Consider the following 14,966-nt stretch of genomic DNA (forward strand, 5'->3'; position numbering starts at 1 on the left):
TGTTTTGTCCATATCGGGTATGCACGGAGTGGTATATCACACTGCGTGCACTCACGTAGGTAGGTGGGTTCACTTAACTGCACAGGTATGCGCACTGATGCGGTGGGTTCACTAAACAGAACAGGTATACAGTGGCGGGTTCACAGAACAGGTATGCAGTGGCAGGTTCACTGAACACAACAGGTATGCAGTGGCGGGTTCACTGAACAGGTATACAGTGGCGGGTCCACTGAACAGAACAGGTATGCAGTGGCGGGTTCACTAAACAGAACAGGTATACAGTGGTGGGTTCACTAAACAGAACAGGTATACAGTGGCGGGTTCACTAAACAGAACAGGTATACAGTGGCGGGTTCACAGAACAGGTATGCAGTGGCAGGTTCACTGAACACAACAGGTATGCAGTGGCGGGTTCACTGAACAGGTATACAGTGGCGGGTCCACTGAACAGAACAGGTATACAGTGGCGGGTCCACTGAACAGAACAGGTATACAGTGGCGGGTTCACTAAACAAAACAGGTATACAGTGGCGGGTTCACTAAACAGAACAGGTATACAGTGGCGGGTTCACAGAACAGGTATGCAGTGGCAGGTTCACTGAACACAACAGGTATGCAGTGGCGGGTCCACTGAACACAACAGGTATGCAGTGGCAGGTTCACTGAACACAACAGGTATGCAGTGGCAGGTCCACTGAACACAACAGGTATGCAGTGGCGGGTTCACTGAACAGGTATACAGTGGCGGGTCCACTGAACAGAACAGGTATGCAGTGGTGGGTTCACTGAACAGGTATACAGTGGCGGGTCCACTGAACAGAACAGGTATGCAGTGGCGGGTTCACAGAACAGGTATGCAGTGGCAGGTTCACTGAACACAACAGGTATGCAGTGGCGGGTTCACTGAACAGGTATACAGTGGCGGGTCCACTGAACAGAACAGGTATGCAGTGGCGGGTTCACTAAACAGAACAGGTATGCAGTGGCGGGTTCACTAAACAGAACAGGTATACAGTGGCGGGTTCACTAAACAGAACAGGTATACAGTGGCGGGTTCACTAAACAGAACAGGTATGCAGTGGCGGGTTCACAGAACAGGTATGCAGTGGCAGGTTCACTGAACACAACAGGTATGCAGTGGCGGGTTCACTGAACAGGTATACAGTGGCGGGTCCACTAGTGAACCCGCCACTGCATACCTGTTCTGTTCAGTGGACCCGCCACTGTATACCTGTTCTGTTTAGTGAACCCGCCACTGCATACCTGTTCTGTTCAAACAGAACAGGTATACAGTGGCGGGTTCACTAAACAGAACAGGTATACAGTGGCGGGTTCACTAAACAGAACAGGTATACAGTGGCGGGTTCACAGAACAGGTATGCAGTGGCAGGTTCACTGAACACAACAGGTATGCAGTGGCGGGTTCACTGAACAGGTATACAGTGGCGGGTCCACTGAACAGAACAGGTATGCAGTGGCGGGTTCACTAAACAGAACAGGTATACAGTGGCGGGTTCACTAAACAGAACAGGTATACAGTGGCGGGTTCACAGAACAGGTATGCAGTGGCAGGTTTACTGAACACAACAGGTATGCAGTGGCGGGTTCACTGAACAGGTATACAGTGGCGGGTCCACTGAACAGAACAGGTATGCAGTGGCGGGTTCACTGAACAGGTATGCAGTGGCGGGTTCACTGAACAGGTATGCAGTGGCGGGTTCACTGAACAGGTATGCAGTGGTGGGTTCACAGAACAGGTATGCAGTGGTGTTCACAGCACAGGTATGCAGTGGTGGGTTCAATGAACAGGTATACAGTGGCGGGTCCACTGAACAGAACAGGTATGCAGTGGCAGGTTCACTGAACAGGTATGCAGTGGTGGGTTCACAGCACAGGTATGCAGTGGTGGGTTCACAGCACAGGTATGCAGTGGTGGGTTCACAGCACAGGTATGCAGTGGTGGGTTCACAGAACAGGTATGCAGCCAGACAGGAACAAGTTAAGCCTAACTAATCTTTTCCTGAGAGACAGTCTGCAGCAGCTCGCCCTACTCTCACTAACGCAGGCAGCACACGAGTGACCGTAATGGCCGCCGCTGCCTGCCTTATATAAGGGGGGGTGGGGCTCCAGGGGCTAGTGTAGCCTAATTGGCTACACTGGGCCTGCTGACTGTGATGTAGAGGGTCAAAGTTGACCCTCCATGTGCATTATGGGGCGAACCGAACTTCCGCAAAGGTTCGCCTGCGGGACGCGAACGCGAACCACTGAAGTTCGCATGGAACCGTTCGCAGGCGAACCGTTCGGTCCAACTCTAGTGTGTACCAGCATAACACATTTTCTCATAGGATCATAACTACATTCAGTTTGCAACTGCAGTCTTCCTGTTTTTGATAACAACTGTGAGCGGAACAGGAACGGGGTGTCATTTCCCCAACAGACATGACTCGTGGAAGAGAACATCTGCCATGTTTTTCCTGCTAGACAGGTACAAAGGGTGCAGTGCAGCCAAGGACATTTGAGCGCCACCCTAGGTCATAATGTGAATTACGGTTATAGTGGCACTCAGTAAGCCATTTGGGCGCTTGCAAAAGACCGAGACAAAATTATGATAAAAACCGCACAATTTGGCCGCCAGCAACAGCTGGAAGCCAAAATGCATCTAACCCCCCACTGTACGGTGAATTGGAGGGGGTAATGGTAAGAACGCTGTTTTTTCAGCTGCACCCTGCGCCTAAACTTCCTGCCGCCCTTTTTACATGTATGCCGTTTCCATCCCTACTTTATAATGGAAATGTTTTTATTGCTCTTCCTGTCCCTATCACAATATTTTTTTCCCTGACTTGTGACACCTAAGAAAGCCACAGGAAGTGAAAGAAATTCTCACTGTTGACCTAGGTAGCAATAAAAATGTAGCAGAGGTCTTCTAAGAATAGTAGCCTGTTGGCACTCTGTGATCCTTTTGCCACAGTAAATGGATCCGTTTGTTTTGTTAGCAAGTGGAAATGGATCCTATTTCTATCAATCGGATCCACTTCCTGCACTGAGTGGACATGTACAGTAGAAAATGTACCCAAAGGGCACATTTTTTACACAAGTGGGAACCGAGCCTTATATAGATAAATACAAAAACTAATGTCAGAATGCGTGTACATGTGAGATGGTATTCCCGATATATCTGGAATATGTTCAGATTTTTTTGTTTTCTTTTTCCCCCCAGTTTTCTGCTGTGTGGTCGGCCTCCTGATTGGCTTGTTGTTTGTTCAGCGATCGGGAGCTTACTTTGTCAGTATGTTTGATGACTATTCTGCCACTCTGCCCCTCATCATTGTGGTCATATTTGAGAACTTGGCTGTAGCTTGGGTGTACGGAGCTGACAGGTACGACTTCCTTATTCTATGCTTCTATTCAACTGGTCAAAATAATCTTAACAGTACTTTTCACCTACTTTTTGGTTCTTTTTACCATTGGAAAGTGCTGAAAAGTTATTCTAAATGGAAGATGAAAAATTATCTCCTAGGAGAAAGCGCAGGAGAAAAAGTTTTCTCTTAGGAGCTAATTTTTAATCTTGTATTTAAAATAAGTTGTCAAAATATCATTATTTAATGAATGCACAAATTGTGAATAAAGTGCATATGCAAACTTAGAATAATCAAAAAGTAGAAAACCTATAAATCTCAAAAACCATAAAGTGCAATAGATAGTTCTGGATATGAAGGAACAGCATACAGGTGCATGAGCTGCAAACTAAGTGCAGGGAGATACTACACTCATGTTCAATATTGTGCCATCCAGGTACTGAACATTGATTCAAGAAAGTGCTTAGATAAGTGCTATATAACATATACTCATGTCACCGGCCCCACATATATAGCGGGCAGTATGTTTCGCTTCCTGAAGAGCTGAATGTTGTCTCAGGAGCTGAATGTCATGTACGACACGGGCAGTGTGATATATGTGGAGCCTGTTGTAGGGTTTTTCAACCCCCCTTGTTCCTCCCCCTTTCTGTGGACTTTGGAAACCCGTATCCTGTGCCTGCTGTAGTATCTCCCTGAACTTAGTTTGCACCTGTATGCTGTTTCATCACATCTATTGCACTTTATGGTTTTTGAGATTTATATGTTTATCACTTCATGATTTATTCTAAGTTTGCATATGCACTTTATTCACAATTTATGTCTTCATTAGATGACATTATATGCCATTTAGCACTTATCAAAGCACTTTCTTATACCCGGGTAAAGTACCAAGACGGTTCAAAATTGAACCTAAAGGAGTCCATATTAATAAAGAGGTCCTTGTTATTGAGAATTATAAATTACATACTATTAGGGGAGGAAACATTAATATAAGTGGTTTTAAACTTAGGATCTTGTTATAATACAATATTGTTATACATTTGTACAATAGGTGGTGCTGATGAGCCATTCTTCTTTTTTGAATGTACTTTAGATAGTTTGTAGTTATAATAACTACGCCCACACAATTTGGCCAATTACAATGATTCAAGTTGTAGAGAGTATTGTGATTGGAGAATGTATTGGATAAGCCTTGTATTTCCTGCAAGCTGGCAGATTTATTCCCATGTATGGAATAGCCGCCAGGAGCACTAGTACTCACTTCCACCGCATGATTGTAATATTGATCAGGGTGTTACTGGTTCATGCACCTTAAAAATGAATTGCACCTTTAATATCTTAATGCCGCAGTAAACCGCCTTTATGCGACCCTGCAACATGGTGCAGCGACAGGGTCACATGCATAGCGCTGCCCCCCGAAAGGCAGGAAGTACTTCACTGGGATTCCCGTCGAAGCGCGCCATGTCAGACTGTGCTCCCATTTTTTACACTTACCATGTTGCCCATTGACCGGAATTTCTGCATAATCCATGCAGTAGGCACAGATCATGCGGCAACGCACTGCAGACTTTGCATCAGGAATGCGGCGGATTGCATATGTTTGGAGAGCTGTGTCACTTTGCGTTAAGTCATAGACTTGCATGGCCTTTGCGGCTGGCAAGTGTAATGCAGGGCAACACAGTAGGTAAGTGTAAAAGCGGCCTGAGAGTTTGGTAGAGGTATTACATTGAAATAAATAAAGCTATTTAATATATCTGAAAATCTCTCCCATGCCTGCTCCCCATAGGTCCAGGGGATTTACCATCCGCTTGTGTGCGACGTATCCATCTAGAGCAGTGGTTCCCAACCTGGGGGATTCGGGATCGTACACTCCTGAAATTTTCAGGGGAGGGAGGGGACCCCCAGATCTAGCTCTGTGTCGAATTGCAGCCCCGAGCCCCGCTAGTTCCTGAGATAGGTTTGCTGCAATCAGTCTCGGGAACCAGCGGGGCTCGGGGGCTGCAATTCGGCACAGAGCTAGATCTGGGGGTCCCCTCCCTCCCCTGAAAATTTCGGGAGTGTACGTGGTGCGGAAGCGGAGATATTTAGGACGTTTTACGTGGCTGCACAATTTAATGGGACGCAGGCTCCTACTGCGCATGCGGGGCTGCACAACGTGCGGGGCTGCAATAGCTGACATTACACCGGTAAGGGAATTGGCGCAAAGTAGTTGAGTCACCGGCTATTTTTAGCTGGCAAGGTCACAGCGCTACCCCCTCCACTGGCACCACCACCTGGCGTAAGGGTATACCGTACTAAGAGAAGGGGGGCGACAGGGGTGAGTCGTCTTCCCCTAAGGGGCGATACCTCCATAAAAGGTTGGGAACCACTGGTCTAGTCAGATTTTATGTAGTATTATGTATCTTATCAGATGAGAAATGTTTTCATGACAATAGGAGGAATAAGAGGTGTATTTACTGACTTTTTGTTGTTGGAGTTCTTCTTTAACATGTCTCATTTTAATCATTGCATCTAGGTTTATGGATGATATTAAAGGAATGCTGGGACATCGTCCGTGGCGCATATACAAATACATGTGGCAATACGTCAGCCTCCTAGCTATGATTGGACTGTTACTTGCGAGTCTAATTAGGTTGTGTATGCAGCACCCAAAATATCAGTACTGGGATAAAGAGAAGGTATGTCTTACCAGTGGTGCGCAAAGCTTTGTGTAGTTTTGCAAACGTTACTGTCCACTTCTTGTTGGACCTTTAGTATGTTGACGTTCACTACTTATCTTTTTTTCACTAGGCGAAAGAGGACAAGATGGAATATCCGCCCTGGGCTTTCGCCCTTTTAATCATACTGATCATTGTCGCTTCCTTGCCAATCCCTGTGGTGTTCTTGAAGCAAACTCTGCAAGACTGGCTTCATAATCGGAGGACGAAAACTTTTGACCAATGTGAATACAGTCAGGGTTGTACGGTAGATGAAGTGACAGAACCTATAGGAGGCAGTATACAACGTTGTGGAAATGGTCACCTACATGTGCCAATGGAAGACCTTGCAGAAATGGATAAGCTCCTTTCTGGGGATGAAGAAGAAGATGCTGAAGAAGACGCACTCAAAGCAACTGGCTAAGGGCCCATTCACATGGACGGTTTTGTGGCGGTCGTGCGTTGCAACCTTCTGGCGGTTCACAATCGGTCCACTACTGTTTACTGCAAATCAATCGAAGCGTTAAAAGTGGCTGGAATGGCGGTTGCACAGGTGTTTGTCAACTGCGCTTGTGGAATGTGGTCTTCAACCGCTACATGCTGCTTCTGGCATGTGGTTTAGGTGCTAAACCACTGCTTTAGACTTGCATTAGGACTTTGACCAGAGGTCCAAAGCATGCCGGGGAGGTTGGTTGCAGTGTTGTTGATACACCGTTCCTTGACCATCCATGTGAACTAAGCCTAAATACAGCCAATCAGAGAGCGGATATACTTGCAATTCTGAACATGACTAAAGTGTATTTGAAAGGTCAACAGATCACCTTTGATGTTCTCCAAAACATTCAAACGATGCTGAGCAGGTGAAGCGGACTTGGCCTGCCCAAGCTTCCAGTTAAATTGCTGCTCTTCCCTCGGTCCTGTGCCTCTACATCCCACAGCGACAAAATTACTGTGCCAAACCTCAGTTCAAACTTTAGGATCCTTCCTCATCTCAGTTTCCTTTGACCAGTATTTTAAGCCCTACCTCTGACTATCACTTGGGTCTTGGAATAAATGGTACAGATTTCCAACCAATCGAGGCTTTACAACATGTCCTAAAGCACGCCCAGGGAACGCCCAATTGGTTGTAGAAATTAATCATGAACTTTAGAAGGGTAACGAGTGGTTGCACCAAACACAGAGCACTTTCAGGAGCCAATCACAGACCAGAGCATCTGTCACATGACTTGTGCATGTGATAAATGGGACCTTTTATAAGGCCGTACAAACTGATTGGATCTCGTTGTCTACTGCTGGATTTTAGTTACTGATTTTACAGAGAAGGAACCTACTGTTACATCATCTTGTTCTATTACACCATGTGTAATACAGATCTATGTATATATTTTTTTTAAAAACTAGAGAAAAATCCATGGATTCTTGTGACCATTGTTGCAAATGCTTGAAAGTCTTTGTCAGTAAGACTTGAATGCAGATCAAAGACTTTGTTTTCTTTTTTTCAGAACAAACTGAACTATCACTTCTTTGTAAGTGGACTTGTAAATATAATTATTTATGGCTGTAAGCAAGCTTAGGCTTGGTAAATAATATATAGAGATTTTTTTTTTTAGAAAAGAGATTTTTTTTCCCCCTCATGCTTTAATCACTTTAGCAAGTGAAATGTTATGAATGTTTTTGGTGTTGCTTAGCTCTGTTATTGGGTTTCAATTCATTCTTTGCTCAATTTCGAGATGTTATGAAATCTTGGAGCATCTCTAAGACATTAGAACATATCTGAACAAGCCTCAAGCCAGCACTCCTTCACACCTCTGTACTTCTACATGACTTGATGTGAATGACAGGCTAGAGATAGTCTATGAGATGTTAGCAAGTCTAACTTGTGTGCAAATGTATTACATTCTGTGTGCAGCGTGGGATTGCGCCAATCACATTCAACAGGAAGTTCATTTGATTGGCCCAATTCTGAGCTGCATGAAATTTGAATGCTAGTGAGAATTATTTGCATCTCCTTTGGCCAGATCTGTTGCATGCATTGAAAACCATGGTTTATGCCCGTTGGATGAACTTTTAAAGCACACCTGAAGTGAACATTTAAATAAAAATTAGATACTTGCTTCAGTAGAAGGAAGCCTGTCGTTAGCCCAGAAACCTCCCCAATCCTCCTCGAGTCCATTGTTCCACCTCTAGTTTCTTCTAAACATTCCTCAAGATCTTGTAGAATATGCTTCCCATGGCCATGCTCCTGCCAGGGTTAGAGCTTCTCCATACTGGGCATGAGTGCGTATGGGCTGAGCATGCCCAGTAGAACAAAGCTGTGCATGCACAAGCTTTCTTCTACTGGTCTTACGTGGAACGCTTTTACACTTGCCTGGTATGGAAAAGCTTGTACTCCAATAGGACCGTGGCCACAAGAAGAGATCCCGGCAGCAGTGGTGAGCTCACGGATGATCCGGGAAGCCTTTGGAGCATCTCGAGGCTTTCCACGACTTGAGTAAGTATTTAACTTTTATTCCTCACAGGTCTACTTTAAGTGGAGGAGAAAGCATTCATACAGAAGGTTTAAAATGCCCTAAAAACTGCTACTGTACTTGTAGTGTGTGCAACTGGCATGATCTCCTTCATAGACGGGATATTGACCGTCGGAGAGCTCCCAATCAGCTGTCGGATACATTATCCAAAGCTGAGGACTCAGTTGAGCTGCTGTGCAGTTTGTTTATAAAAGAACATAAATGATCCCAAGCATGATCAAAATGAGGTCAATAAATCTACCAGAGAAATAAATTCATGAAAAACCACATAAATACCCCGGAACCTGCATAATATATTAACATTAGTCGTTTTTTTATTGTAAATCATCATATAGATGATTGCAATATGAGACACAATTAAACAAGGACACCTCAAACACTGAAAAGCAATTTATGCTTCTCTCAATAATTCAATATATAATACAGATCTTAGGTCCACAAATAGCCACACAACTAATAGTAAATATAATCCTAAGAGACGCTAGGCATCTGAGCTACAATGCTTTAATCATACAATTTATACATAGTTTAAAGAGGAACTTTAACTCCAGATTGAACTTCATCCAAATCAGTAGCTGATACTCCTTTCTCGAGAAGTCTTTATTTTTTGTGTGAAACCCCTCCCACAGTGTGACGTCATGACCATGGTCCTGAAATTTTGCTGTCTGTAAACCTTGTTGCATTGTGGGAAATAACTTTTACCAACTGCCAAGTAAGCAATATCTCCCACTGTGCATAGAACTCTCCGTAACAAACATTCTGCACAGATCACCTGGCAGAACTAAAGATGCCACCACCTGTGATGCATTTCAAAAAGTAAATCAGGGAGAGGAAAGATTTTATAATGGGAAAACACTGATTAAATAATTTATAAGTGAATATTGGAAAAAATGAGCAATTTTTATTCAGTATGTTATTTTTTTTTTTTATTAAAGCTCCTCCTTTAAATGTATCACTCATTAATAATCTTAGTGGATTATATTATTATTGTTCAATAGGTTATAACCTATTACTCTAGGAGCATGTTGAGCAATAGTGCAAATCAGAAAATACAACCAAGAAAGAAAAAATATAGATACTAAACCTCCATCCACCATGAGTAAGACTCGGTTCACACTAGAGCTTCTCCCCCTTCCCCCCCAGAAATTTGTTTGTTTTTTTTTGTCTGTTTTACAGATCGGCAAACAAACATGTTAATGAATCCCATGTTATTAATAGGATCCACTCATACATATCCGATGTGGGCCAAGAACGCAAAGTCCTGACCTGCACAATTGTTTTTTTTACAAATAAGTGGATGCGTTCCCCATAGAAGCCTATGGTGTATGCGCATCTTTTCCGGAGTCTCCAAGAACCTCAACAGACTACCAAAGCAGATATTTGCACTGTCCGCTCTGGCTGGCTGCGATCGGCTGACTCGTATAAAGGCCCCCATCCGCTTTCTCAGGGGTCATATTATCCTGGTTCTGGGGTCGTCTTGCGTGCTTTTCATGTTTATAAACAAACCTCCGGGGCCAATCACAGACCAAGGAATTTCCAGCGGTGAATGGTGTCCCCTCCCATCAGTGTCAGTACTCGGTGAATAGCAGTTGTGCTTGCTGCCAACGCTGCTGTCTCTTGATAAAGGAGACTGTATGCTGGTAGGTCTTTTCAAATATCTAGGCCACTTTTTACATCCGTATAAACAGTGTTTTTTATACTTCTTAAACTGGGATTGACTTTTCAAGACTGGCATAAAAGTGTGAAAAGTTGGAGCAGTTGCTCAGGGCAACCAATCACATTTCAGCTGTTGTGGAACAGATTGTGATTGGTTTCTCTGGGAAAGCCCCAGTTTTCTTTGCAGAAGGCTTTAGTAAAATTCGAAATAATGTGGACATTTTTTTTTAAGGACTGGGCCACTTTGGCTGCGTTTTTGTGTTTTTAAAAGTGATGCATCCAACATTTCTGCAGTGGTTCTCATTCACTGGAATGATAACTGCAAACACAATCAGGGCAAAATCACTGCGATTTTCAGTGTAAATGGGGCCTTTAAAGACGGTTACAAAATAAACGACCTTTATCCAGCTTTCTGAATGCTCTTTCAGAGCAGAATAAACATGAAGGGTCTGATAGGGAACCGGAGGTGAGAGGGATATGGAGGCTGTCCTATTATTTCCTTAAAAACAATGCCAGTTGCCTGGAAGTCCTGCTGATCTTCTGGCATAAGTAGTGTCTGAGTCAAAACCCTGGAACAGGCAAATGGCTTAATCCAGTAATAGCTGAGTCAGAATACCTAATCTGCTGCATGCTTGTTCAGGGTCTATGGCTAAAAGTATTAGAGGCAGGGATCAGGAGAACAGCCAGGCAACTGGCAACTTGTTTAATAGGAAATAAATATGGCAGCCTCCATATCCCTCTCGCCTCGGTTACCTTTAAATATAGAAGGTGTCAGTACACCAAAACTGATACCTCAGTTACATGAAGATCAGGATGGGCTGGAAAGTTACTGTGAGTTTCTCCGCTACAATTCCTGCCTCTATCATCCTGCAGGTTGGAGTTGGTCCCTGCCCCACCCCCTCACTCACTAGATACTCACCAATACAATATTTTATCTAGCATTTGCCAAAAACCGATATCATTTTTTTAAGGACTAGTTTAGCACTTTCTTCTTTATTGACCAGCTCATCAGCCAATGTATTTTCTTTTTATTGTCCTCCTGCAACTTAAGTATTTTTATGCTCCAGCAGATGTTTTCTTGTCACCTTGGTTGAAGGGAACCTGAAGTGAGAGTAATACAGAGGCCACCATAATTCTGTCACATTCTAAAAATGACACCTGCTTTCCAGTTGTGCTGACCTCCTGACTTCAGTCTTGGACACACACCTGCCCATCAGTACTCAGCCAGTTGGATCAGAGTCTCACCTGATCTGCACAATGACTCTGGGTCAGTGTTTCAAAACATACTGGAGTCAGAAGATCAGCACAGTAGCCCAGCAAGTTGTTTTTTTGTTTTAATTTAAGGAAATCTGTGCGGTTCCTCATATTACTGTCATTGTAGGGTCTTCTTAAAGTGAATTTATCTGTATTCTGTGCAGAGAGCTCATCACAGCAGAGCTGTATGCCAGACCAGTAACAGACATCTCTGATATATAAATGTGTAATATAAATGCAAAGGGAAGAAGCTAAAAGTTGAGGGGTGTGATTTCCAAAACATGGAGCACTTGATCTTCACCTTCTGTTTCAAAATGCATTCTGTTGCGCTAAGTGTACCCAAGGGGTGCAGATGGGACACAGACGCATGTTCCCTGGTCTATTCCATGCCTCTGTGTCCCCTATGCGCTGCTCTCAGCCCCCTTGCACCGCACTGTGACACCCCCCCAAATAAAAATGGTAAACACTCTTGCGAAACACCCCTTCCCCAGCTCTGAATGGGCAACTCTGCCTCTCCCACACTGCTCCTCCACCTTCCTGCTCTGTGGGAGCTGCAGCGTGGTGGCCATGTTTGTTTGTGTTTTTTTTTTTTTTTTCTTCCACCATAAGTCATCGATTGCAGGACAAGGGGGCAACGGTAATTGACACTACCTGATCTGGCGTCTTCTCTCTTCATAGATAAATATTTCATTTTATCCATTAGGTTCACCTTGGGTACACTTTAAACCAAATGTTCCTTCACTTTATCCAATCTCTGCCAAGATCCACCTAATGAAACACAACAACTGCACAGTGTCCTCCCATATTTCCTAGAACCCACTTCATACTTGAACTGGCATGGTGGGCCCAACTCTCCTGGAGTCTTGATTGATCACGTGGAGTTGTAGGTGAGCAGTTCACGCTCAGGACCACCCATTCCATATTGCTGCTGAGGAGAGACATTCCCAGAATTGGAAAAGTAGAAGGAAGAAAGTGAAATAATTCTGACTAGCAAATTATATGCAGCTTGGGCCAGGTAAAATGTACAGGAAGTGCATTTGATTTGGCCCAGTTACACGCTTTCAGTACATTTATTTTCAGTGTGTTACAAGTCTGACTAAAAAGTAAAAAATGGTGCCATTGTAAACCGTAGCTATATGTATGGGTTTGTGGTTGAAATGTAATCGCTATTTTCCACACAATTCTGTACTGTGAAATAAGAATTCCACAAGGTGCTCTGGGCTCGGCCTGTGTACAAGAAGGGTTGATCTACTCGATTTCTCTTGCTCCAAGTTTTGTAAATTCTGAATGAAATTTGTGAAAGTTGCAGGAGGATGTGTACAGTGCTAATTATCTGCTTATGTGAAAGTGAATGGATGATGGTTACAGAGATTCTTTCATTTATTTCAAATATGATTTAATGATTTACTGTCTATTTAAAGCAAAATGTAATGCCTAATAAAGTTTGGGTATTTATTTCAAAGTTATGAGCTTTTTATGTACAGACTACAAGTCTTATAGTATGTGATCTTCATAATTACATACACAACAAGATATAGACAGGAGGAGGGACCACATTAGTGTGCTTCTGCCCTCAGCAATCCAATCAGCAGGCTGGGGGGGCTTGCCCGGCCTTGACCAACCTGTGTCTACTTGGATTGCAGCAGTGTAAAGGTTCATACACCCCTACCAGCTATCTGTCCAACTATCTGCCAAACTTTTCTGTTAAGCCTCATACAACTTTTTGATGTGAAACAAGTTGAACAATAGCAAAATACTTTAAGTTGTTTCAAACAGCTGAAAAAGGCTTGTACACACGTCGGAATTTTCCAAACGACCGGTCGTTTGGATGTCAAATCGGGCGTGTGTACGATCGGTTGTTCAGCTGATAAGACTGGTTTTGACGGATCCGCTTGGCGGATTGGTCAAATCCAGTCTGATCAGCTGAACGACCGATCGTACACACGCCCGATTTGACGTCTAAATGTCCAGACGTTCAAACGACCGGTCGTTTGGAAAAATCCAGACGTGTGTATGTACCTTAAGGGCCTGTTCAGACTATGCGCGCCTAGACGTTTTCAGGGAATGGTCTGGGTACCAAAAACGCATAGAAACGACTCTTAATGCTTTTGAATGGGCTAGTTCACATGTATGCGTATGAGAAACGCATACGTTTCTCATCCGCATTGCTGCACGCAGTTCTGTGCGTCACGCATAGAAACGGACGCAATGAAAGTCTATGGACGCGTATCAAAAACGCGTACTATTGCGTTTTTAGCGTCCGTTTTCCTCTGCGGTTGCCATAATTCTTTTTTTTTCCCCTGGGTCACGTGTGTGTGCAAAACGCAATAGAATACGCATTAGAACGCAAGAAAAACGCATGCGTTTTTCAACTTGCGTTTCTTTGATTTTAAACGCATTCTTCATACGCAGATAGTCTGAACAGGCCCTAAGACTGATAAGAAGTCAATCCAACTGTTGGATTGACTTCTTATCAGTCTTAGCAGCTTTTTGAACAATAGCAAAATACCTTTTTTTTTTTTTAAGTTGTTTTTCAACTTGTTTCACAACAAAAACTGTTTGACAATTGTGCTGCATAAAAGACAGCTGTTGAGCGTGTGAATGGGGCTTACCAGACAAGTTTGGCAGATAGTTGGACAGATAGTTGGTAGGTGTGTATGAACCTTTAGGGCTCATACACACGCTCAACAAAATTCTTTTAAATGCACAATTACCAAACAACTTGTTTGGTAACAACTTTTGTTGTTGAAACAAACCAAAAAAGTTGTTTGCTATTGTTCAAGCAACTGATAAGACGCAGTTTAAGTCAATCCAACAGTTGGATTGACCTGAGCTGCTTCTTATCAGTTGTTTGAAAAATAGCAAACACCTTTTTTGGTTTGTTTCAACAACAAAAGTTGTTACCAAACAAGTTGTTTGGTAATTGTGCATTTAAAAGAATTTTGTTGAGTGTGTGTATGAGCCTGAGGTCTGTCTGCTGCCTGTACTATCGCGCAAGGTTGTCTACAGCTATCTGAATCACAGGATTGGCTAGACAGAATATTTTGGCAGGTCTGACTGTACTCCTATACTGTAGTGTACAGTAATGTACTCAGCTGTTTGTCTTGAGTTAGGTTTTTAAGGAAATGTACAGTTTAACTACATCTGCAGTTTTTTAGATTTTTTTTGTTTTATTTCCAATAAATGTTTCTGCAACTGCTACGCAGATGGATGTCTGTGACCTGTGAAGATTTCACTTATCTTCAGACTTGACAGCCACACAGGTGAAACTTGAAAAATCAGAATATTGTGCAAAAGTACATTTATTTCAGTAATTCAACTTTAAAGGTGAAACTAATATATGAAATGGGAAGGAACCCTTTGCAGGTGTTTTGGATTAAATCGCTGATTAGAGTCTGACACTTTGCGCCGAGAATATTCAACATTTTCACAACGTTCTAATTGAGATTTTGATTTTGGGGTTCTCATAAGCTGTA

The 14,966-nt window shown here is 43.2% G+C and overlaps 1 protein-coding gene across 4 annotated transcripts in view; it reads left to right on the forward strand.

The window, feature by feature from the left end:
- Positions 1–12,952, forward strand: part of LOC137521707 (sodium-dependent neutral amino acid transporter B(0)AT2-like) — a 139,793-nt gene extending 126,841 nt beyond the window's left edge. For all 4 annotated transcript variants that reach the window (XM_068241345.1, XM_068241343.1, XM_068241344.1 and 1 more), the window contains exons 10-12: positions 3,218–3,377; positions 5,872–6,034; positions 6,147–12,952. In XM_068241345.1, the coding sequence (XP_068097446.1) occupies positions 3,218–3,377; positions 5,872–6,034; positions 6,147–6,476 (653 nt within the window). In that variant the 3' untranslated portion in view covers positions 6,477–12,952. The remainder of the gene's footprint in view (positions 1–3,217; positions 3,378–5,871; positions 6,035–6,146) is intronic.
- The last annotated feature ends 2,014 nt before the right edge of the window (positions 12,953–14,966 follow it).

The sequence above is a fragment of the Hyperolius riggenbachi genome, chromosome 6 (assembly GCF_040937935.1).
Source record: "Hyperolius riggenbachi isolate aHypRig1 chromosome 6, aHypRig1.pri, whole genome shotgun sequence".
Taxonomy (NCBI): Eukaryota; Metazoa; Chordata; class Amphibia; order Anura; family Hyperoliidae; genus Hyperolius; species Hyperolius riggenbachi.